Raw genomic sequence first — 25,821 nt, forward strand, 5'->3', positions numbered from 1 at the left:
AGAAGTTGCATCCTAGCTGATTAGTTATGAAAGATGAGGCAGTGCGATATGGAGAACTAGCTGTTGCCCATGTGGCAAGAGTCCCCTCTCCATGCATCTGATGAACCCAAAGAAGTGGCAGGGACCAATACTATTTGGTACCAGCAGTGTCACAGGAGTTGCCAGTCAGACTTGAACTCAACGTAGGGTTGCCTTCGCTCTGGATTTCTCACTTGGACTTTACTCTTGGAGCCTTCCCCATGAATGGGTATAGGTACTAGGGAGCAAAGGTTTGAGATCAGAGTTCCGCTTTTCCTAGATGAGCTGCCAACCATGGGTGATGAGCCCCATCTTCCCAAAGCGGCTGGTTTTAAGGCATCAGTAACCCGCCTTTGTCCCTTCTCTTATCAATAGAAATGGTTCTGCTAGACTTAGTAGCTCAGCCACACGTGAAGGCCAGGAGCTCGACTTGGATATCAGAGGCTATTTGAGCTGCACCTCGGGAGCATTTAATAGGTAGTGGAAGCTTGTCGCTATTACTAGCCCTGGCTGTAACAACCTTAAGGAACAACTTTTCACATACAGCACAGAATACAACCAAACAAAACAGTGTTCCTTCCGACCATGGTGTACTTACAAAACATATATCACACACAGCCCATAAAACAAAATATTACCACAAAGAAGTTAATAAAATATAATTCAAAATTCGTGTAGTGCAAAAAACAGGTAAACAGTTCAACCGTAAGATTGCTCTGTGTTATTGACCACTTCGTCAAGCACCTCTGCTTAATCCTACTAGCCAAGGACTTTTCATGGCCCCTTTGGTTTTCATAATTCCCTTCTTTATAGGGCCCCTGCCCCCTCCTTTTTCAGTCCTGACAAAGGGTCTCGGCATGAAATGTTGACTCTTCATTTCCATGGATGCTGCCCAACCTGCTGAGTTCCTCCAGTGTGTTGTGCGTGTTGTTTAAACCCTAAGATCACTATATCTCATCACTATTAAAGTATATTTTAACAGTATACAGTATGCTTTCTCCATTCATGTGACCTTCCAAATTACAACTGCTCATACTTGTCTAGATTAAACACCATTTGCCACTTCTCTGTCTATGTCTGCAACTGATCTATTCCCATTTTATTCTTTGACAGTCCTTTTGTAATTAGTTCACTACTTCTGTAAATATTGGTGTCATCTACAAACTTGCGAATCCACCCATTTACATTTTCAATCAAACCTATGATAAATATCACAAACATCAGAAGACCCAGCACCAATCCTTGTGGATCACTGGTCATGGATCTTCAGTCAAAATAACAGCCCTCTGCTCCAACTCCTGGTCTTCTGTAGATAAATCAGTTCTAAATCTAAACTTGCCATTCTCTCTGGATCCCACGCATCTTTAATCTTTGGAATCAATCTACCACAAAGAATCTTAACAAATCCCTTTAGCCATGAAGATAAGTCCATTTCCTTTTGTCATCGATCACCTTCAACGCCTCCTCAGAAGACAGTCACAATTGTAAAGAATGACCTGCTCTGCACAAAGCCGTACTGACTGACCCTAAACCTTTCTACGTGCACCTAAATTGTATCCTTCAGTATCTTCTCCCAAGCTTCTATAGCACGATCGTGAAGCTCACTGCCTAAAATTGTCTGGATTATCCCTATTCTCTTCTTGAATAAAATAACATTCTATTGTCTAGTCTCTTGCAATCTCACCTGTTGTACTAAGGTCTCAAAGATCCTCGCTTGTTTCTTTCAATATTCTGGAATATATGCTATCAGGCCTGGGGACTTATCTATCTTACTGCTTTACAGAAGACCCAACCTTAGTTCCTCCTTAATCTCGAAATTGTCCAGTACCATACTCTATTATTACTACCCTCCAAATCTTTCTCCTCAGTAAATATTGAAACAAAGTATTCATTTAGTACCTCAGCCACTTGCTCTGACTCCAAGCACAAATTTCCTTCTTTATCGCTAAGTTGACATACCCTCTCCTTCATTATCTTCTTTAAATGCAAGTATAAAATGCTTTTGGATTTTCCTCAGTCCTGATCTGCATGGACAATTGAACTCATCCAACTGAAATTGTGGAACAATTTTTCATTATTTTGGCGCAACCAAAAATTTTATTTATCTACTTGTATTTAGAGATACAGCACAGTAAAAGGCTCTTTTGGCCCAACGAGGTCTTGCCTCCCAATTACACCCATGTGATTAATTAACATATTAATCCATGCGTCTTTGGGATGCGGAAGGTAACCAGAGCACCTGGGGGAAAGCCACATGGTCAAAGGTACAAACTCCTCACAGACAGTGGTTTGCTGGAAGTCTGTAATAATATTATGCTAATCACTATGTTACTGTGCACACTCAAAAGAAAGCTGAAGAACTTGAAGGAAATATTTTAAATGTTCTCCATTTTCATTTTAAGTTCATAGAATTTTTTCTCTGGTGGATCCACACTTCTGATGAGAGTTTTCTTTGTTTAGGTTGCTTCCAGCTCTGTAATGTTTTCCGAACGCATGACATGGAAATTGATCCGTGTTTACTGGAATCGCTCCCTTCAGGACAGCAGCAGTTGGTGAAACGCATTCGATGTGACCAAGTAAAGGCATACTATGAGCGGGAAAAACTCCAACAACAAACTGGATGTAAACACAAACATGCAAAGAAGAGGAGTGTCCACTTTAGTTCTACAGACATGATACAGGAAGCTATTATACGGCATGATGATAAGGAAGGTATTGTAGCTTAAAAATTTTAATATTGTCTGTCTCGTAGTTCCTCGTGTATAAAGTGAGGAAGATCACAAGTTCACCATTAGTTACAGCCATGCTGAATAAGCACATTTATTAATGAACATGGTGAATTTCCTAAGTCCATTTCAACACCTTAGATAGCATTGATACTCAGAAATGTGCATGGAAGGGTAAGTTTTAACCCTGTATGACCCTATGTCTATATGCTGATACCTTGTTTAGCATACTGCGAATGTTCCCAGAACAAGAATATCGAAAGCCTCTTTGATATGATGGGGTGGGGAGGGGTCAGTGTGGAATTTAATATGAAGAGAATTATTACTGACAGCAGGACTGTGAATTCTAGCCCTACTCACTCATAGAACACTACAGCACAGAAATGGGCCCTTCAGCCCATCTAGTTCATGCTCAATGTGTATTTTAATGTGAGGAGTATTGTAATCAAAGGTGATTAACTGAGAATATGGATCATTACATGGGTCTATAATGTTGTGGGTAATACCATGACTTGATTGAGAGGACAGGAATAAGTGCTTAATGTGCCAGGGTTTTGATGTTTTAGGAAAGATAGAGAAGGAAGTAAGAGGTGGGGGAGTCGCATGACTAATCAGAGACAATATCACCGCATCACTGAGAGGGGACATAATGGAGGCTCATCCATTCAGTCTATATGGGTAGAACTAAAAAATAGGAAGGGTAGTGAAATCCATAGGCATCCATTAGTCTAGTGAGAGCATGGATTTGCACCTTGCAAAGTTTCCAGGGCGCAGGCCTGGGCAGGGTTGACCGGCAGTTGCCCAAGCTGCAAGCCTCCCCCTCTCCATGCCACCGATGTTGTCCAAGGAAAGGGCACTAGGACCCAAGCAGCTTGGCACCAGTGTCGTTGCAGAGCAATGTGTGGTTAAGTGCCTTGTTCAAGGTCACAACACACTGCCTCAGCTGAGGCTTGAACTAGTGACCTTCAGATCACTAGACTGACGCCTTATCCACTAGGCCACGCGCCAAGGGTGAAATCACTCTGATGGGATTGTACTACAGAACCCCCAATAGACACTGGGACCGTGTCTATTGAGGAACAGATATACAGGAAGATTAAAGAAATGTGTAAAATCAACAGGGTTGTTGTGATGGGGTCTTCAATTTCCCTAATATATACTGGGACCTTACTAGTGCGAGATGTTTAGTTGGGGGCAGAATTTGTTAGGACCATCTGGGAGGTTTCTTAAATCAATGTATAGGTAGCCCGACAGGAGGAGAGGCTGCACTGGTGTTGAGTAAAGATGAAAGAATCTGGATGTCGGGAGAGATGAAGAATTTAGTCAAAAAGAAAAAGGAAAAGTAGGAAGCTAGAATCAAACAGAGCCTTTGAGGATTATTAAGAAGCCAGAAAAGAACTCAGTAAGGGAATTATGAAAACCAAAGTAGCCATGAAAAGTCCTTAGCTAGTATGATTAAGGAGAATCCCAAGGCATTCATCAGGAGTAAAAGGATAACTAGAGAGAGGTTAGGCCCGATCAAGGATAAAGGGGGGAACATTTCCTTGGATGGGAAGGATGTGAGCAAGGTACTTAGTGAGTACTTTACATCAGTATTTACCAAGAGGGTAACATGGAGGACAGGGAGATCTGTGCCTGGAGTATTAATATGTTAGGGCATGTCAGGTTAAAACAGGACGTATTATTGGGTCTCTTAAAGAGAATTAAGGTGGATAGGTCTTCAGGGTCCGATGAGCTATGAGGGCCTCCCTTGGTCAGAGTTGACCATGGATATTGTGTTCTAGTTGTCTGGATGCACAAACCCGAGCAGTACGATATGGAGAGCAAGCTGTTGTCCATGAAGCAAGCTGATGAACCCAAAGGAAGGGCAGTTCGGTACCAGCAGTGTCGCAGGAGTTGCCCGTCAGCGTCGAACTCAATGTAGGACTGCCTTAAGGGACTCCAGCTCTGGATTTTTCCCTCAGGGTTTACTCCCGAAGCCTTCCCCATGAGAGGGTCTAGCTGCAAGTTAGCGAGGTTTAAGATCAGAGATGTCTTTCTCCTAGGTGAGTTGCCAATCATGGCTGACGAGTCCCAAATGGCTGAAGTCACTGGTTTTAAGGCACCAGTAACCCACCTTTGCCACTTCTATCAAAGTTCTACATGACATTTAAGTCGTTAATGTAGGTGGATGCAGTGCTATACGTTGATAATTCAGCAGTCTAATGTGATCAAAGTAGATAGAGGAAAGACTGAATTATTATTTCTTACAGAAATAACAAATGCAAGATGTAAAAAGGATTAGCTATCTAGCTTAAGGGAAAGTTGTATGTCAAAATATCAAGAAGTAAAAGGATCTATGGAAAAAAACTACAGTCAACATTTCAGGCCAAAACCCTTCGGCAGGATGGAAGTACTTTTTGCCACAGATGCTGCCTGGTCTGCTGAGTTCATGCAGAATTTTGTGTGCGTTGCTCAGATTTCCAGCATTGGCAGATTTTCCCTTGATCGTGATGAAGAAGTAGAACATCACTTAGATAAATGTGAGATGCAGTCAACCCTGATCAACATACACTTCTCGGAAACTTTTACTCTATTGACCTCTTTGGAAAGAGGTGAAATCATCGGACAAAGTCAGCATGGATTTGTGAAAGGAAGATCATGTCTGACAAATCTTATCGAATTTTTTGAAGATGTAACTAGTAGAGTGGATAGGGGGAGCCAGTGGATGTGGTATATTTGGATTTTCAAAAGGCTTTTGACAAGGTCCCACACAGATTAGTGTGCAAACTTAAAGCACGCAGTATTGGGGGTATGATATTGATGTGGATAGAGAATCGGTTGGCAGACAGGAAGCAAAGAGTGGAAGTAAATGGGATCTTTTCAGAATGGCAGGCAGTGACTAGTGGGAGCTCAGTGCTGGGACCCCAGTTGTTTACAATATATATTAATGATTTAGACGAGGGAATTAAATGCAGCATCTCCAAGTTTGCGGATGACACGAAGCTGTGAGGAGGATGCTAAGAGGATGCAGGGTGACTTGGATAGGTTAGGTCAGTGGGCAAATTCATGGCAGATGCAATTTAATGCGGATAAATGTGAGGCTATCCACTTTGGTTGCAAGAACAGGACAACAGATTATTATCTGAATGGAGGCCGATTAGGAAAAGGGGAGGTGCAATGAGACCTGGGTGTCATTGTACACCAGTCAGTGAAGGTGGGCATGCAGGTACAGCAGGCAGTTAAAAAGGCAAATGGTATGTTGGCATTCATAGCAAAAGGATTTGAGTACAGGAGCAGGGAGGTTCTACTGCAGTTGTACAAGGCCTTGGTGAGACTGCACCTAGAGTATAGTGTGCGGTTTTGGTCCCCTAATCTGAGGAAAGACATTCTTGCCATATAGGGAATACAGAAAAGGTTCACCAGATTGAATCCTGGAATGGCAGGACTTTCATATGAAGAAAGACTGGATCGACTAGGCTTATACTCACTGGAATTTAGAAGATTGAGGGGGGATCTTAGTGAAACGTATAAAATTCTAAAGGGATTGGACAGGCTAGATGCAGGAAGATTGCTTCCGATGTCAGGGAAGTACAGAACGAGGTGTCACAGTTTAAGGATAAAGGGGAAGCCTTTTAGGACCGGGATGAGGAAAAACTTCTTCACACAGAGAGTGGTGAATCTGTGGAATTCTCTGCCACAGTAAACCGTTGAGGCTGGTTCATTGCCTATATTTAAGAGGAAGTTAGATATGGCCCTTGTGGCTAAAGGGATCAGGGGGTATGGAGAGAAAGCAGGTACAGGGTTCTGAGTTGGATGATCAGCCATGATCAAACTGAATGGTGTGCAGGCTCAAAGGGCCAAATGGCTTACTCCTGCACCTATTTTCTACGTTTCTAAGTTTCTATGATGTCAAGTATATTGAGGGCAATAATTCCAATTTTGATGCCTGGAATGTACCAGACAAAGTCTGTTTTAATACTAATGCAGACCAGATAACTCACATGACAGAATGCCAGAGAGTGGGTCATGTCCATATCCGTGGTGAATACTCTGGGATAACATCCATGTGAACACTAAGGAAAACACTGCTTTTCTTCAGAAATGTTCTACAGGCTCTTCTGCATCCAACTGAGTGTGCGTGTGGCTTCTGCTTGTGGCTGAGTGGAAGAGAAGCATGCTCCATTACACACGGCACCATGCACATGTAAATGCCAGTGAGGAGCAAACCATTGCCAGATGAGGACTGATGTACAACTACTTCAGCACAAACCCTTATTTAAACTTTCTTTTTGATGTTTCTTGACATCTCTGGCATTTCTGATAAACATCAAGCACAATAAATTAGCCATTTGTATATCTAACACAAAAAAAGGCTTCCCAATTGTGTTCGTAATCCAAGTGTATGATGTCTCACTGTTAGGGGCACAAACAGCAGTAATATTATATTAAGGGACAATACTGCCAAATTATAATTATAGTTTAGTCATTTCAAATGAGTGTTAGAAATGCCAGAGTTACAAATGACTGAGAAAGGCCAACAATGAGACACGTTACAGGAATAGGGTACCCCAACCCCCGCACTAAAACTGGTCAGAGTGGACACACTCTCCCCCTGTACTGTAACTGGGTCAGAGTGGACACACTCTCCCCCTGTACTGTAACTGAGTCAGAGTGGACACTCTCCCCATGTACTGCATCTGGATCAGAGTGGACACACTCTCCCCCTGTACTGTAACTGGGTCAGAGTGGACACACTCTCCCCCTGTACTATAACTGGGTCAGAGTGGACACACTCTCCCCCTGTACTATAACTGGGTCAGAGTGGACACACTCTCCCCCTGTACTGTAACTGGGACTGTGTGGACACTCTCCCCCTGTACAGGGACTGGGTCAGAGTGGACACACTCTCCCCCTGTACTGTAACTGGGTCAGAGTGATTACACTCTCCCCCTGTACTGTAATTGGGACAGAGTGGACACTCTCCCCCTGTACCGGGACTGGGACAGAGTGGTTACACTCTCCCCCTGTACTGTAATTGGGACAGAGTGGACACTCTCCACCTGTACTGTAACTGGGTCAGAGTGGTTACACTCTCCCCCTGTACTGTAATTGGGACAGAGTGGACACACTCTCCCCCTGAACTGTAACTGGGACTGTGTGGACACACTCTCCCCCTGTACTGGGACTGGGTCAGAGTGGACACTCTCCCCCTGTACTGGGACTGGGTCAGAGTGGACACTCTCCCCTGTACTGGGACTGGGTCAGAGTGGACACTCTCCCCCTGTACTGGGACTGGGTCAGAGTGGACACTCTCCCCTGTACTGGGACTGGGTCAGAGTGGACACTCTCCCCCTGTACTGGGACAGGGTCAGAGTGGACACGCTCCTCCCGTACTGGGACTGGGACAGAGTGGACACTCTCCCCCTGTACTGGGACTGGGTCAGAGTGGACACTCTCCCCTGTACTGGGACTGGGTCAGAGTGGACACTCTCCCCCTGTACTGGGACTGGGTCAGAGTGGACACTCTCCCCTGTACTGAGACTGGGACAGAGTGGACACTCTCCCCCTGTACTGGGACTGGGTCAGAGTGGATACTCTCCCCTGTACTGAGACTGGGTCAGAGTGGACACTCTCCCCCTGTACTGGGACTGGGTCAGAGTGGACACTCTCCCCTGTACTGGGACTGGGTCAGAGTGGACACTCTCCCCCTGTACTGGGACTGGGTCAGAGTGGATACTCTCCCCTGTACTGAGACTGGGTCAGAGTGGACACTCTCCCCCTGTACTGAGACTGGGTCAGAGTGGACACTCTCCCCCTGTACTGGGACTGGGTCAGAGTGGACACTCTCCCCTGTACTGGGACTGGCTCAGAGTGGACACTCTCCCCTGTACTGGGACTGGGTCAGAGTGGACACTATCCCCCTGTACTGTAACTGGGTCAGAGTGGACACTCTCCCCCTGTACTGGGACTGGGTCAGAGTGGACACTCTCCCCTGTACTGGGACTGGGTCAGAGTGGACACGCTCCTCCCGTACTGGGACTGGGTCAGAGTGGACACACTCCCCTCATACTGGGACTGGGTCAGAGTGGACACTCTCCCCCTGTACTGGGACTGGGACAGAGTGGACACTCTCCCCCTGTACTGGGACTGGGTCAGAGTGGACACTCTCCCCCTGTACTGGGACAGGGTCCGAGTGGACACTCTCCAGCTGTACTGGGACAGGGACAGAGTGGACTCTCACCCCCTGTACTGGGACAGGATCAGAGTGGACACACTCCCCCTGTACTGGGAGTGGGACTGTGTGGACACTCTCCCCCTGTACTGGGACTGGGACAGAGTGGATACACTCTCCCCCTGTACTGTAACTGGGACAGAGTGGACACTCTCACCCTGTACTGTAACTGGATCAGAGTGGACACACTCCCCCTGTACTGTAACTGGGTCAGAGTGGACACTCTCCCCATGTACTGTAACTGGGTCAGAGTGGACACTCTCCCCATGTACTGTAACTGGGTCAGAGTGGACACTCTCCCCATGTACTGTAACTGGGTCAGAGTGGACACTCTCCCCCTGTACCGTAACTGGATCAGAGTGGACACACTATCCCCCTGTACTGTAACTGGGACTGTGTGGACACTCTCCCCCTGTACTGTAACTGGGACTGTGTGGACACTCTCCCCCTGTACTGTAACTGGGTCAGAGTGGTTACACTCTCCCCTTGTACTGGGACTGGGACAGAGTGGACACACTCTCCCCCTGTACTGTAACTGGGTCAGAGTGGTTACACTCTCCCCCTGTATTGTAATTGGGACAGAGTGGACACTCTCCCCCTGTGCTGTAACTGGGTCAGAGTGGACACACTCTCCCCCTGTACTGGGACAGGGTCAGAGTGGACACACTCACCCCCTCTTCTGTAACTGGGTCAGAGTGGACACACTCTCCCCCTGTACTGTAACTGGGTCAGAGGGGACACTCTCCCCCTGTACTGTAACTGGGTCAGAGTGGACACACTCTCCCCCTGTACTGTAACTGAGTCAGAGTGGACACACTCTCCCCCTGTACTGGGACTGGGTCAGAGTGGACACACTCTCCCCCTGTACTGTAACTGAGTCAGAGTGGACACACTCTCCCCCTGTACTGTAACTGGGTCAGAGTGGACACACTATCCCCCTGTACTGTAACTGGGACTGTGTGGACACTCTCCCCCTGTACAGGGACTGGGTCAGAGTGGACACACTCTCCCCCTGTACTGTAACTGGGTCAGAGTGATTACACTCTCCCCCTGTACTGTAATTGGGACAGAGTGGACACTCTCCCCCTGTACCGGGACTGGGACAGAGTGGTTACACTCTCCCCCTGTACTGTAACTGGGTCAGAGGGGACACTCTCCCCCTGTACTGTAACTGGGTCAGAGTGGACACACTCTCCCCCTGTACTGTAACTGGGTCAGAGTGGACACACTCTCCCCCTGTACTGGGACTGGGACAGAGTGGACACTCTCCCCCGGTACTGTAACTGGGTCAGACACTCTCCCCATGTACTGCATCTGGATCAGAGTGGACACACTCTCCCCCTGTACTGTAACTGGGTCAGAGTGGACACACTCTCCCCCTGTACTATAACTGGGTCAGAGTGGACACACTCTCCCCCTGTACTGTAACTGGGTCAGAGTGGACACACTATCCCCCTGTACTGTAACTGGGACTGTGTGGACACTCTCCCCCTGTACTGTAACTGGGACTGTGTGGACACTCTCCCCCTGTACAGGGACTGGGTCAGAGTGGACACACTCTCCCCCTGTACTGGGACTGAGACAGAGTGAACACTCTCCCCCTGTACTGGAACTGGGACTATGTGGACACTCTCCCCCTGTACAGGGACTGGGTCAGATTGGACACTCTCCCCCTGTACTGGGACTGAGACAGAGTGGACACTCTCCCCCTGTACTGGAACTGGGACTATGTGGACACTCTCCCCCTGTACAGGGACTGGGTCAGATTGGACACTCTCCCCCTGTACTGGGACTGGGGCAGAGTGGACACTCTCCCCCTGTACTGGGACTGGGACAGAGTGGACACACTCTCCCCCTGTACTGCGACTGGGTCAGAGTGGACACACTCTCATCCTGTACTGTAACTGGATCAGAGTGGACACACTCTCCCCCTGTACTGTAACTGGGACAGAGTGGACACTCTCACCCTGTACTGTAACTGAGTCAGAGTGGACACACTCTCATCCTGTACTGTAACTGGGTCAGAGTGGACACTCTCCCCCTGTACTGTAACTGGGTCAGAGTGGACACACTATCCCCCTGTACTGTAACTGGGACTGTGTGGACACTCTCCCCCTGTAACTGGGACTGGGTCAGAGTGGACACACTCTCCCCCTGTACTGGGACTGTGTGGACATTCTCCCCCTGTACTGGGACTAAGACAGAGTGGACACTCTCCCCCTGTACTGTAACTGGGTCAGAGTGGACACACTCTCCCCCTGTACTGTAACTGGGTCAGAGTGGACACACTATCCCCCTGTACTGTAACTGGGACTGTGTGGACACTCTCCCCCTGTACTGTAACTGGGACTGTGTGGACACTCTCCCCCTGTACTGCGACTGGGTCAGAGTGGACACACTCTCCCCCTGTACTGGGACTAGGTCAGAGAGGACACTCTCCCCCTGTATTGGGACTGAGACAGAGTGGACACTCTCCCCCTGTTCTGGAACTGGGACTATGTGGACACTCTCCCCCTGTACAGGGACTGGGTCAGAGTGGACACTCTCCCCCTGTACTGGGACTGGGGCAGAGTGGACACTCTCCCCCTGTACAGGGACTGGGTCAGAGTGGACACTCTCCCCCTGTTCTGGAACTGGGACTATGTGGACACTCTCCCCCTGTACAGGGACTGGGTCAGAGTGGACACTCTCCCCCTGTACTGGGACTGGGTCAGAGTGGACACTCTCCCCCTGTACTGTAACTGGGACAGAGTGGACACACTCTCCCCCTGTACTGTAACTGGGTCAGAGTGGACACTCTCCCCCTGTACCGTAACTGGGTCAGAGTGGACACTCTCCCCCTGTACTGGGACTGTGTGGACACTCTCCCCCTGTACTGGGACTGGGACAGAGTGGACACTCTCCTCCTGTACTGTAACTGGGTCAGAGTGGACACACTCTCCCCCTATACTGTAACTGGGTCAGAGTGGACAAACTCTCCCCCTGTACTGGGACTGTGTGGACACTGTCCCCCTGTACTGGGACTGGGAGCGTGTGGACACACTCTCCCTGCACTGCTTGTCTTCCATCTACCTCAGGTGAAGCAACACCATCTGCATTTCCAGCAGAGTAGTGTTTTTCCTTTCAACCTTGATGTTACATAGTGTGAGAGTAAGGCAGCTAATGTCTGGTATTGAGTCATCCATCTTCACAAGTGAACCGATGAATAAGGAAGGGCAGAGAGCTATTAGAATAATGAGATCTGATGATATATCGAAGGTACTTTGACATATAAAAGTAAATTAAACACGGTGAGCACCGGGAGCCCTCCTTTAGACAGGAACCATTTTCTAAGTTTTTTTCTATTTGGTGGTACAGCTTGGAACAGGTGCTTCATTCTGCATTGCCAACCCACCAAGTGAACTGAGCACGTAGTTCTGAAGGAGATAGCTGAAGAGACTGTGAGCCCATTAATAAACATCTTTCAACGATCATTGATTCTGGCCTGGGTCTGGAGGACTGGAAAGCTGTAAATGTCACTCCACTCTTTAAAAGGGAAATAAGGTCAAAGGAAAGGATTTATAGGCCAGTTAGCCTTATGTCAGTGCTTTGGAAGAAGTTGGAAGCCATTCTGAAGGATGAGGTTTCAGAGAACTTGGAGGCACATGATAAATTAGGCCAAAGTCAACATAGTTTTGTTAAGGGGACATTTTGCCTGACAAATCTGTTGGAATTCTTTAAGGAAATAACAGTTATGAGAGACAACAGAGAGTCAGTGCATGTTATTTTCTTGCATTTTCAGAAGGCCTTTGATAGGGTGCTGCATATGAGGCTACTTGACAAGGTAAGAGCCCATGATATTACAGAAAAGATACTAGCATAGATAGATGATTGGCTGACTGGCAGGAGACAATGAGTGGGAGTTAAGGGGGCCTATTCTGGTTGCAGCTGGTGACCAGTGGGAGTGCTTTTTTTCATGTTATATGTCAATGGTTTGGATGATGGTTTCAATAGCTTAGTAGCCAAGTTTGCAGATGATACAAAGATAGGTGGAGGGGCAGGAAATGTTGAGGATGCAGGGAGGCTGCAGAAGGACTTGGACAAATTAGGAGAATGGATAAGGACATGCCAGATGATATATAATGCAGAGAAATGTATGGTCATGTGCTTTGGTGGAAAGAATTAAGGCATAGACTAATATCTAAATGGGGAGAAAATTCAAAAGTCAGCAATGCAAAGGGATCTGGGAGTCCTTGTCCAGGATTCCCTGTAAGTTAACGTGCAGGTTGAGTCGGTGGTGAGGAAGGCAAATGTAATGTTAGCATTCATTTCAAGAAGATGAGAGACATTGATCGTGTGGATAGTCAGAGGATTATTCCCAGGGTTGAAATGGTTGCCACAAGAGGAAAACAGGTTTAAGGTGCTGGGGAGTAGGTACAGAGGAGACGTCAGGGGTAAGCTTTTTACTCAGAGTGGTGAGTGTGTAGAATGGGCTGCCGGCAACAGTGGTGGAGGTGGATAGATGGGGTTTTTTAAGAGACTTTTGGAGCTTAGAAAAATAGAGAGCTATGGGTAAGCCTAGTAATTTCTAAGGCAGGGGCATGTTCAGCACTACTTTGTGGGCTGAAGGGCCTGTATTGTGCTGTAGGTTTTCTATGTTTCTGAGACCAAGGATGTGATGCTCAGGCTTTATATTGCATTGGTCAGGCCACACTTGGAATATTGTGAGCAGTTTTGGGCTTCTTATCCGAGATAAGACATGCAGGTATTGGAGAGGGTCCAGAGCAGGTTCACAAGAATGAATCTGAGAATGAAAGAATTAACATCTGAAGAGTGTTTGATGTTCTGAGCTTGTACTTGCTGGAGTTTAGAAAAGTGAGGGGGCATCTCATTGAAACCTGTCACAAATTGAAAGGCCTAGATGGGTGGATGTAGAAAGGATGTTTCCTAGTGGATGACTCAAGCGCCAAAGAACACAACCTTAGAACAGAGTGATGTCCATTTGCAGCACAGATGAGGATGAATTTCTTTAGGCACATCTGGTGAAACTGTGGAATTCATTGCCACGGACAACAGTGGAGGCCAAGTCAATATATTTAAAGTGGAGGTTGATCGGCTCTTGATTAGTTAGGGCATCAAAGGTTACAGGGAAAAGGCTGGAAAATGGTGTTGAAAGAGATTATAAATCAGCCATGAGGAAATGGAAGAGCAAACTCCATGGCCTGATTGGCCTAATTCTCCTCCTATGTCTTATGGTTAATCACAGAATAATTTACAATGACCAACTAACCTCCTCCCCAGTACATTTTTGGATTGTGGAAGGAAACCAGAATACCCGAAGGAGACCCATGCGGTTCATGGAAGGAATGTAAAAATTCCTTACACACGGTGCTGGAATTGAACTCCAAACTCCAGAATGCCCCAAGATGTAATGGCATTGCATTAACCACGATGCTGCAGAGATGCCCATGTTCCAGGCATGCTGACGTTTTAAACCATGATGTGATTCCTAATACTATAACTCTAGGAGGGTGATCATAACATATGATTAATTATCAGATTAAAAAATAATCAAGAAATAAAATTATTTATACAGCAGTGAAAATAATCTATAATATATGTGTTTGCAAGAATAAAGACATCAGGACTTACCTTTTCTCTCGATTTATAAAGCAAGAGCATAAGTGCTATGTTGTGCTGTTCAGATTCCATGGTAACATAATTAGTACTTTGGAACTTGACTCTGTTACTTTTGTTGTTGCAAAGATGAAACATTGTCTATTTAACCCTTCATTATCAGTCAGGGGTTTGAACATAACCCCTGTTTGTCGTTACATTGTTCTACTCACAAAAATTAATTCTCAGGGAAAGTGAGTTACAGAAAGATTTGTCAGCCTTGTTGCTGGACAGGAAAAGCAGAAATACTTACCTTGAAATTTGCCTATAGGATTGTCCTGCAGTGTAAAGGATGCTTGATTTAACACTCCCAGCAGTGCAGCTCTGTTTGGGATACAAGGGCTTGCAAGCAGAGTTCATTGAACTGGTTACAATCTGACTTGAGAAAAAGGTAAATTCCAGCAGTAACTACTGGCTAACGACACTGATGCCAGGGAAGGAGAGTATCTATCTCACTACTTAGTAGTTACTCCTGTAACTTGGCCTTCTCGTCATCTGCTGGCACCAATGATTTTGTTGAAGTTTGTACTGCTGGCTGATAGGAGGTTTCTAATTGAGTGAGACCCTGGGAAGGAACAGGGTCACTGGTTTAGCCTGGCAATCTGATTTCAAAGTTTAAGTACTAGAGCATGATGAAAATAATGTGTTCAGCAGGCATCTTGTCATCAAGTGGGAAGGAATGCTAAAGGATAGTGTAAAAAGTAACATCCTTTTGCTGATTAAAACAAAGTATTGATCATTTGTTGTATCATTTGTAAAATTTTCCAGCTGTCAAAAAGACATTTAAGGTAACAAGCTGCTAGTTTGCTGTTAGAATTTTTATTATTATAACTGGATAAAACTTAAAAGGGGGAACGTTATTTCAGTCTGTGAAGCTGCTCATTACATCACCCAATTATTCAGCATCCCTCTGCCAGCTGAACATTGATTGCATCAGCACCAATTTATCTATGGGGGTCTGGGTTAATCCTGCCAGAATTTTGTTAATGTGTCTTTGTGGAGACAAAATCCAACCCACATACCAAGTGGTACAGCTTTACAGTCGAGCAGAATGTGACAGGCTTAGAACAGATCACACAGCTAAGTGTATGCATCCATGAAGTGTTGTGGACTACCCAGCACCTGCACAAACATACAATACCACTGTCTGAAGTCTCAGGGCCCAGGATATCCTTCACTTTACCAACCCTGCTCCATTGAGTGATGTGGAAGTGTGAATTGTGAGCAGAACTAAGCAAGTTGAAAAACCATAAGGTGCCAGTCATGAAGCTGCAATTCAGCACTATGTGTATGTTAAACAACAATCACAGTTGTGCAAAACTTAGCCATCTCATGACCCTGGGATCAGATTGAAACTCTACAGTCAGGTCACATCTATAGTACCTGTACATTTAAACAGCTGAACAAGAGTGACTTCACCCTCACTGATGACAGAGCTCAGTAAGTGCTAAAGGAAAGGCTGAAGCAGGTAGTAACCACAACTCAGTCATAGGTGCTGAGTAGAGTTCCCCATTATCACACTTCATTTCACTACAAATGATATCAAGAAAGTGCTGAGGACACTACACAACACAGCACAGCAATGACTAGAAGTCCAGGCAACATCCCAGATATAGCAGTTAAGGCTTGTACCTTAGAACTAATTGTGCCTCGAGGCAAAGTGACGCTTGCTGGTCGATAATGAAGTTCAAGTTTATTGTCATTCATCTGTGTCATTCAACCATAGGTATGTACAGCCAAACAAAATGTTACTTCACAGCAAGACGCACAACAGAGTACTGTATATATAACTCACACACAACACACAAAATAGTACTTTAACAAATAGATGAACAAATAATAAAATATATCCCAGAAGATTGACATTTAGCATATGGAGCATTTACAATACATGTTAAAAAATAAATAAGGACTTCCGGGTTGAGCATGGAGTGAGTAGGTAGGTGCATGTGATTGTGGCTCCCTATTTTTATTGAAAATCTACCTGTTTATCTTTGCCATATGCTCGAGATAACTGAATATTTAACGCTATGAACAACCTGGGACATTGCTGGACACTGTCTTGGCAAATAAAATTTACCTTCGAAGTAAAACTGGGGAAAAAGATAGCGAAGCCTCGAGCAAGAAATCTGGTGTTACAGTAATGGCGCCTTTGCACGCTGGACCTGCACTGCCCGATGACTTGGAGAAGCTTCGTTTAGTACTTCTTATTGACATGAAGCAAGCAGTGCATTCTGCCCTAAAAAGAGAAATTGAAGATGCTTTGTCACCAGTGAATGGCAACCATGGAACAAATTATGTCTTATTACGAGTCGCACGATGAACGCATTCGTGAGGTTGAAGATGGTCTGATTGATTACAGTGACCGACTAGCGAGCACCGAAGCCACCACTGCAATGCTGCAAAGCGACAATGCACTTCTGAAAGAAAAGCTAGATAACCACGAAAATCAGTCGCAGATCCAATTTGAGAGTGGTCGGTATTCCTGAAAATTTGGAAGGTTCGGACCTTGTTAAGTTTATGACCGAGTTTTTTGACTAAGTGCTGGGGACAAATTTCTTCCCAAGGCCTCTCGTACTTGCGCGTGCTCACTGAGATGGGCCTAAACCATCCAGTGTCTCTGAAGCCAAGTAAACGAGACCAAGAACGTTCCTGGTTCTCTTTCACTTCTTTCAAGATAAGCAACACATCATCAGTAGATGGAAGCAGGAGCTGTATTTCCATGGACATCGCGTGTTTTTTCATGAAGATTTTAGTGCGTAGCTGGGGAAAAAACGAGCAGCTTTCAAGGAGGTGAAATCCCTGCTTTACGGGACAGTGGTCAGGTTCGGCCTGTTGTATCCTGCCCGGCTCCAGGTCATCCATGAAGATAAAAAGCATTATTTCGATACACCAGAGGCAGCCAAAGGGTTTTACCATTTGTGCTGGGGAGAAGAACGAGAAGAGCAATGACTTTTTGTTAGGTTATTCATGCAGCATTGAAGGGGCCACCTACCAAGGCAAACTCTTAATTTTCGCGATTCACTTCTTCATTCATTTTTTCCAGTTTAATTTGTGGAATGTGATCGGGTTGAACTGCTATGCTGCGGAATCTGATTAACAAAAACTTCCAACCAGCAAAATGTAAATATTTGGGATTTGCATCTCTGGTGTTTAGTTTCCTAGGTTTTTGTTGTTTTTAATGCTTTGCTTGACCTGTGTTTCTTTAGCCTATATATATATTAAAGGTAGAATAAGTGACGGTATAAATTTTAAGGAGGGGAGCCACCCTAGATTAGATTGAAAGTTTTGATTGTATGGGGAACACTTGGGAAGTTTTTTGTTTGGTAATGCCTGTGATCATCCTCAGCTGGGGAGATAGATCTACAAAGTAGGTTTCCAGGGTTAATTTTTTTTGTTTGTGTTTTGGGGGATTACAATGGTAGTTTATTCTCTTGTGTGTTACGGATTGGCCAGACTTTCTTTTCATTTTGCGTTATTGTGTGCAGCTCCCACTGTTTTGGATTGTGGGCCCTGTGTGTCTCCTGATGTGGTTAACATGAGTGCTGCTGACGGAGGCCACCCTGTGAGGTTTATTTCTTGGATGTAAAGGGGCTCAATGGTCCTGTTAAAAGAACTAATGTTTTCTCTCATTTGAAACAATTAAAAGCAGATATACTATTTCTACAAGAGACACATTTAAGAGTGGAAGACCATAATCCATGCTTTAATCCGTAAAGCATGGATTAGTCCGGTTTTTCATTCTGGCTTTAATGGTATATCCAGGGGGGTGGCAATATTAATCACCAAAAGAAAGCAGTTTACACCATCTGATGTAATCAGTGACCCTAATAGTCACTTTATTATAGTCTCTGAATCTCTCTTTCAGATACCTGTCAGTTTGGTAAATGTTTATGCCCCTAGTTGGGACGACGTCCACTTTGCAAATAAGGTTTTGTCATTAATAGGTACGCGATAGGTACATGGACAGGAAAGGAATGGAGGGTTATGTGCTGAGTGCGGACCAGTGGGACTAGGTGAGAGTAAGCGTTCGGCATGGACTAGAAGGGCCGAGATGGCCTGTTTCCGTGCTGTAATTGGTATATGGTTATATGGTTATTAATACCTAACCTGAATACACACCAGCTAATCTTTTCAGAAGATTTGAACTGTGCTATTGACCCAGTGCTTGATAGGTCTAGCTCTAGGGGAACGTGTTCTGGTAGGGCAAAGGCCTTCTCGATTTTTATGCAACAAAATAGTTATATGGATCCTTGGAGATTTTTGAATCCATCACTTAGGCAATACTCTTTCTTTTCTCATGTTCACCATTCCTATTCCATGTTAGACTATTTCTTTATAGATAGCTCCTTGATACTAATGATTAGACAAATTGAGTAAACTGCTATAGTTATATCTGATCACTCACCTGTGAAACTGGACCTGTGTTTCCCTTTAAACATTAGAGAATGGCCTCTGAAGACTTAGCCCCCTTTTGCTTTCAATGAGAAATTTTGTAGTTATATATCGGCTAACATTGACACATTCTTCGAGACTAATAAAACTGAGTCAGTATTGTACTCTTTACTTTAGGAAACTTTAAAAGCTTACTTGAGGAGTCAAAAAATATCTTGTACTTCACATGCCAATAAAGAACATAGGAAAGAAATGCAAGTGTTATTGCAATCTACTTTGGACCTGGATTGGCAATATTCTGAGGCACCCACTGCGGAATTATATAAAAGCCGGGCTGATTTGCAAGCGATGTTTAATCTTCTATCTACAAACCTATCAGAACAATTAATTCTTAAGACACGTAGCCTCTATTATGAATATGGTGAAAAGGCAAGCCGGCTTATGGCTCATCAGTTGAAGCATCTAGCTGCATCACAACTATTTCCCCAGATAAGAGACACTCACCAAAACTTGACAAGCAAAAATCCAAAAGAGATTACCGTAGATTCCGGACTACAGAGCGCACCTGATTAAAAGCGGCACACTCTAATTTTAGAAAGAAAATCAATTTTGTACTTGTACAAGCCGCACCGGATTTTAAGCCGCAGGTGTCCCACGTTGTAATATGAGATATTTACACAGCAAGATATTACACGTGAGGATTTTTTAACTTTTAATTAAATCTGTATGGTAACATAAACAAATACATATTGCAAATGCTTTTTTTCGAACAGTGCCTGTAACACAGCTACTTTTAAATATACATAAGTATCGGTAACACACAAATTACGTTGCGTATACTTTTTTTACTGAACAGTGCACGAACATTCCAATATCTCCTAACGACTGGTAAAAAAAATATATATACTGCAGCCTACCAGGAAAAGTTATTGATCGCCTTCTTCATCTTCCTCCTGCGCACTAAAACCATCAAAGTCCTTCAGTGTCCGAATTGAATAAAACCTCAGGATCTCGTCATTCACTTCAGTCTCTTCGTTGTCGCTCTCACTTGAGCACACGCGGTCCTCTTCATCACGCAGCAGTCCAGCATTTCGAAACCCGCTGGTGATGGTGGATGTTGTGACACGGCTCCACGCATTTAGGATCCACTGGCAGACTTGAGTTAAAGATGTTCTTCTCATGCGTCCTGTTTTGGTAAAGGATTTCTCGCCGCTCGTCATCCAAGCCTCCCACTCAACGCGCAGCGCCACTTTAAATGCCCGGTTCACGCTGATGTCCAGTGGCTGCAAATACTTCGTGGTGCCCCCAGGAATCACAGCTGGAATTGAGTTTGTACTCTTGATGGCAGCTTTCACTGAACTTTCATTGTCAGCCGCTTAAAAAATCACCATCGGTGGAAGCTTTAGTCCGGATGCTGTGCAGCTCAGAACACAAGTAAAATGCGTTCTCTCATGGCCACTTGTTTTCAGTGTGATGGACGAGTCACCTTTTTTATTAACAGTCCGAGTGAGAGGCAGGTCAAACGTCAAAGGTACTTCATCCATATTTATGATATCATCTGGCCCGATGGAATTCTCCGCTATCTTTGTTTGAGTGAATGTGCGGAAGTTAGCAAGTTTTTCCTCGTGGTCAGGAGGGAGCCGCTGACACAGAGTCGTGCGTACCCTGACGGACAGGCCTTTTCGTCTCATAAATCTAAAACACCACGATGGCCCACCTCTAAAATCTTCGATTTTCATTTTGCTTTAACCTTCAGTCTGATCTGCACGGTGGAAACACCGCGGCCGCCTGCTCTCTGTGTGTTAACCCAGTCTTCAAGAAAGTTTTCAAGTTCGGGCCATCTGCTATGATTACCTCTGAAAGCTTTTGTCGTCTTTTTGCATTGACTCAGTTCTTCATGCTGGCGTCTCCACCGTCTCACCATCGATTCATTTATGCCAAGATTATGTGCAGCAGCTTGATTTCCTTCTTCAACTGCCAGATTGATCGCCTTTAACTTAAAAGCTGCATCATATGCTTTTCTTCGAGTGTTTTCCATGTTGATGAGGGTGAGTACAAATGACTGATTTACAATAATTTAATTGTGAAAGTGCGCTTGATTTATCGTACAATTTCATTGGACCTCTGTGAACTACTCATCAATTTTATTGGTCTACTGTTACGAGGCAAAATGTTTTTGGCGGCATGAAAAAAAAACATGCATTAGCCACACCGTAGTATAGGCCACAGTGTTGCTGCAGTGTTCAAAGCATGGGGAAAAAAGTAGCAGCTTATAGTCCGGAATTTACGGTAATAACATCTTAGCAACTTTTTATTCCTCTCTGTATACTTCAGAGTTTCCCTTAGATATAACAAATATAGAACATTTTTAGATAATTTGGAAATATCGACTCTTGAACCAGAATTTAGATCGGGCAGAAAGAGGTTAATAATGCCATTATGGCTATGCAGAGTGGTAAGTCCCCAGGTCCTGATGGTTATCAGATAGAATTTTATAAGAAATTTATGGATAAGCTCATACCAGTTCTTCTAGAAGTGTTTCAGGAATCTTTGGAGAATGGTTCCTTACCCCCCACTCTTTCACAGGCATCTGTTTCACTTCTTCCTAAAAAGGACAAGGACCTGACTCAATGTGGATCATATCGCCCCATCTCACCTTTGAATGAGGGTGTGAAAATGCTTGTGTGCTGTTTAGAATGCTCCCTTCCCAAGATAATCTCAGATGATCAAACAGGTTTTGTTAAAAACCACCATTCTTAATATCTTTCGAGTGGCTGATGTGGTTTATTCACCCAGTGATTCTCCGAATCTGGAGGTTGTTATCTCCTTGGACACGGAGAAGGCGTTTGATAGAGTGGAGTGGGTATCTTTGTTTAGTGTTTTGGAGAAATTTGGATTTGGATTTGGCAGAATATTTGTAGCCTGGGTTACAGACAAATTATTTTCGATCTGTCTATTTCCCATTAACACGTGGCACTCGCCAAGGCTGTCCATTGTCCTCTCTTCTTTTGGCAATTGTAATTGAGTCACTTTCTATTGCACTTAAGTCAACTACATTATTTCAAGGCATTAGGAGAGGGGACATGGAGCACCGTGTATCCCTATATGCTTACAACCTCTTACTTTATGTTAGCAACCCTGTAAGTAAGAGTCCTGCTATTGTGCCATTATTAGGTCAATTTGGAGCCTTCTCTGGCTATAAACTGAACCTTCAAAAAAGGAAATGCTTTCCCATTAATAACTTGGCCCTACAGATCTGACAGGAATCTTTGCCTTTTCCTTTATTTCAAGATGGTTTTGTACACTAGGAATAAACATTACTCGCTCTTTTACATCTGTTTTAAGCTAACTACAGGCCTCAGGTTAGCCAAATGAAGGCTGATTTTGAGAGATGGCGCAGCTTACCCCTCACTATAACTGGGAAAATTCAATCAGTGAAAATGACTATACTTCCCAGATTTCTTTATTCGTTTCAGTGCTTGCCAGTTTTGTTACCCAAGTTATTCTTCAAATAAGTTGACAAAGCTATAACCTCCTTTATTTGGGAAAATAAGGTCCCAAGGATTAATAAGCACAGTCTCCAAAAGATCGTGACGTAGGTGGAATGGGCCTTCCTAGCTTTATTCATTATTACTGGGCATCGAACATTCAAAAGATATTATTTTGGCTTCACCAGCCAGATATAAACTGGTGCCTGCCTGAGACACAGTCTTGCCACTCTTCATCTCTCCCAGCTTTAGTGTATTCTTCCTTGCCATTGAAATCCTCTCAATTAACATCTAGCCTAGTTGTGCTCTCCACCCCCAAAATTTTTAATCATTTCGCTGCCACTATAAGATCACATCAGCTTCAGTTTTGGGTCCCATTCATAGAAACCATCTAGTTCTTCCCTCCACACTCGATTCAGTTTTTAGACAATGAGGTTTGAAAGGTCTTATGCGCATTAAGGATTTGTACACTGATAATATATTTGATAGTTTTGATAACCTGTGCAGTAAATATGGCCTTCCGCATAATCATTTTTTTTAAATGCCTGCAGCTTTGCCAGTTTGTCAAGGAAAAATTTTCCTCCTTTCCTGATCTACCACCTGTTATGTTGTGGGAAAAACTCACTGTTAGCTTTAATAATAAAGGGCTGGTCTCTGTACTATACTCTCAGATGATGTCTTTGGGATCTAAACAAAACTAAGACGAGGTGGGAGAATTACCTTGGTATGGTTCTGGCTGAGGAATATTGGGCAAAAGCTGCTATGGTATGTTCAGGGAGGGCAAATGAGGGGAGGTTTCTTTAGGGGTAAGATACAAAAGCAAAATGGAGGAAAATGTAATCCATTATGTATTCCGTATTGTGTCATTCCTTCAGTAAAACTATATTGGAAAAAAAAGTAAATAGTATAATCCTTCTGGTGCTTCATAACTGATGAGACCTGGTTGGTGGCAGGGAGTTCAGTCATCTCACTGCCTGTGGGAATGAAGCTGTTTCCCATCCTAACCGTCTTTGTCCCAATGCTACAGTTCCTCCTGCCTGATGGTAGGGGGTCAAAGTTATTCTGAACACAAAGTACACTGCAGATGCTGTGATCAAAGCAACACGTACAAACAAGCTGGAGGAACTCAGCAGGTTGGGCAGCATCCATGGAAACGAGCAGGCAACATTTCGGGCTGAGCCCCTTCTCAGGACTGAAGGAGGAGGGGGCAGGGGCCCTATAAAGAAGATGGGGGGAGAGTGGGAAAGAGAAGGCTGGTGGGTGTCAGGTTAAAAACCAATCAGAGGAAAGATCAAGGAGTGGGGGAGGGGAAGCAGGGATGGTATAGGCAGGGAAGGTGAAGAAGGAATGTAAGGTGAAAGCACTGTGTAGTAGAAGAAGGCAGAGTCATGAGAGAGGTGATAAGCAACAGGAGGAGGAGACAGAGTGAAACTGGGATGGGGGAAGGGAGAGGGAATGTGAAGCAGAGTTAAGTGTGTGGCAACAAGGAAATCGTGTCTGTTGTGCTTGACGAAGCGGTCCCCCAATCTGTGTCGGGTCTCGCTGATGTAGAGGAGGCCACACCGGGAGCACTGGATGCAATAGATGACCCCAACAGACGCACAAGTGAAGTGTTGCCTCATCTGGAAGGAGTGTTTGGGGCCCTGAATTGTGGTAAGAGAGGAGATGTAGGGACAGGTGTAGCAATTATGCTTGCAGGGGTAAGTGCCTAGTGGGAGATCTGTGGGGAGGGATGCGTGGACCAGGGAGTCGCAGAGGGAACGATCCCTGCGAAAAGCAGAGAGGTGTAGAGAGGGAAAGATGCCCTTAGTGGTGGGGTCCTGTTGTAGGTGGCGGAAGTTGCGGAGGTTAATATGCTGGATCCAGAGGCTGGTGGGGTGGTAAGTGAGGACAAGTGGAACTTGGTCCCTGTTGTGGTGATGGGAGGATGGGGTGAGGGCCAAAGTGCAGAAAATGAAGGAGATGCGGGTGAGAGCATCATTGATGTTCATTGAGGATCTCCCAGTTGCCACCCACTTCAACTCTGCTTCACATTCCCATTCAGATATGTCCATACATGGCCTCCTCTACTGCCATGATGAGGCCAAACTCAGGTTGGAGGGGCAACACCTCATATACCGTCTGGGTAGTCTCCAGCCCCTTCCTCCATCCCACTTTCACTCTGCCTCCTCCTCCTGTTGCTTATCACCTCTCTCATGGCTCTGCCTTCTTCTACTACATAGTGCTTTCAACTTACATTTCTTCTTCACCTTCCCTGCCTATCCCCTCCCTGTTTCCCCTCCGTCACCCTTTGATCTTTCCTCTGATTGGTTTTTAACCTGACACCAACCAGCCTTCTCATCCCCACCCTCCCCCCATCCCCTGCCCCCTCCTCCTTCAGTCCTGATGAAGGGTCTCGGCTGGAAACGTTGACTGCTCATTTCCACGGATGCTGCCCGACCTGCTGTGTTCCTCCAGCTTGTTCTGAGGTGGCTGAGAGGGGCTCTGAGCTTTGCGAATGCAGTGCTCCTGAGAAATATCTCAGATGGGTAGAAGGGAGACCCCAAAGTTCCTCTCAGCAGTCTTTGCAATACTTTGCAGGGATTTGGAAATCCCATACCAGACGGTGCTGCAACTGGTCAGGATATTCTCAATGGTGCTGCAGTAAAAATCGGTTAACATGACGGGGTAGAGGAGCCTTGCTCACCTCGGTCTCCTCGTAAGATCACAAGAACATAAGAAATAGGAGGAGGAGTAGGCCATCTGGCCCGTTGAGCCTCTTCTGCCATTCAATAAAATCGTGGCTGATCTGATCATGAACTCATCTCCACCCACCTGCCTTTTCCCCATAACCCTTAGTTCCCCAACAATGCAAAAATCTATCCAGCCTTGTCTTAAATATATTTACTGAGGTAGTCGCCACTGTTTCATTGGGCAGAGAATTCCACAGATACACCACTCTTTGGGAAAAGCTGTTCCTCCTCATCTCCTTCCTAAGTTCACTCCCCCAAGTCTTGAGGCTATGTTCCCTAGTTTTAGTCTCACCTACCAATGGAAACAACTTTCTTGCCTCTATTTTATCTATGTCCTTCATAATTTTATATGTTTCTGAAAGATCTCCTCTCATCCTTCTGAATTCCAGTGAGCACAGTCCCAGGCGACTCAATCTCTCCTCATAGTCTAAACCCTTCTGGTGAACCTCCTCTACACCATCTCCAAAGCCAGTATATCCTTCCTCAAGTAAAGAGACAAAAACTGCGCGCAGTACTCCAGATGCCGCCACAGCAGTACCTTATTCAGTTGCAACATAACCTCCCTGCTCTTAATTTCAATCCTTCTAGCAATG

The 25,821-nt window shown here is 45.1% G+C and overlaps 1 protein-coding gene across 1 annotated transcript in view; it reads left to right on the forward strand.

Annotated features, from left to right (window-relative positions):
* The first annotated feature begins 2,486 nt into the window (after positions 1-2,486).
* The window catches only part of myo16 (myosin XVI), a 502,924-nt gene continuing 479,589 nt past the window's right edge, over positions 2,487-25,821 (forward strand). Inside the window, exon 1 of the mRNA XM_059963452.1 lies at positions 2,487-2,730. Coding sequence (XP_059819435.1) covers positions 2,517-2,730 — 214 coding nt within the window. The 5' untranslated portion in view covers positions 2,487-2,516. The remainder of the gene's footprint in view (positions 2,731-25,821) is intronic.

This window comes from Hypanus sabinus, chromosome 3 (assembly GCF_030144855.1).
Source record: "Hypanus sabinus isolate sHypSab1 chromosome 3, sHypSab1.hap1, whole genome shotgun sequence".
In the NCBI taxonomy this organism is placed as follows: Eukaryota; Metazoa; Chordata; class Chondrichthyes; order Myliobatiformes; family Dasyatidae; genus Hypanus; species Hypanus sabinus.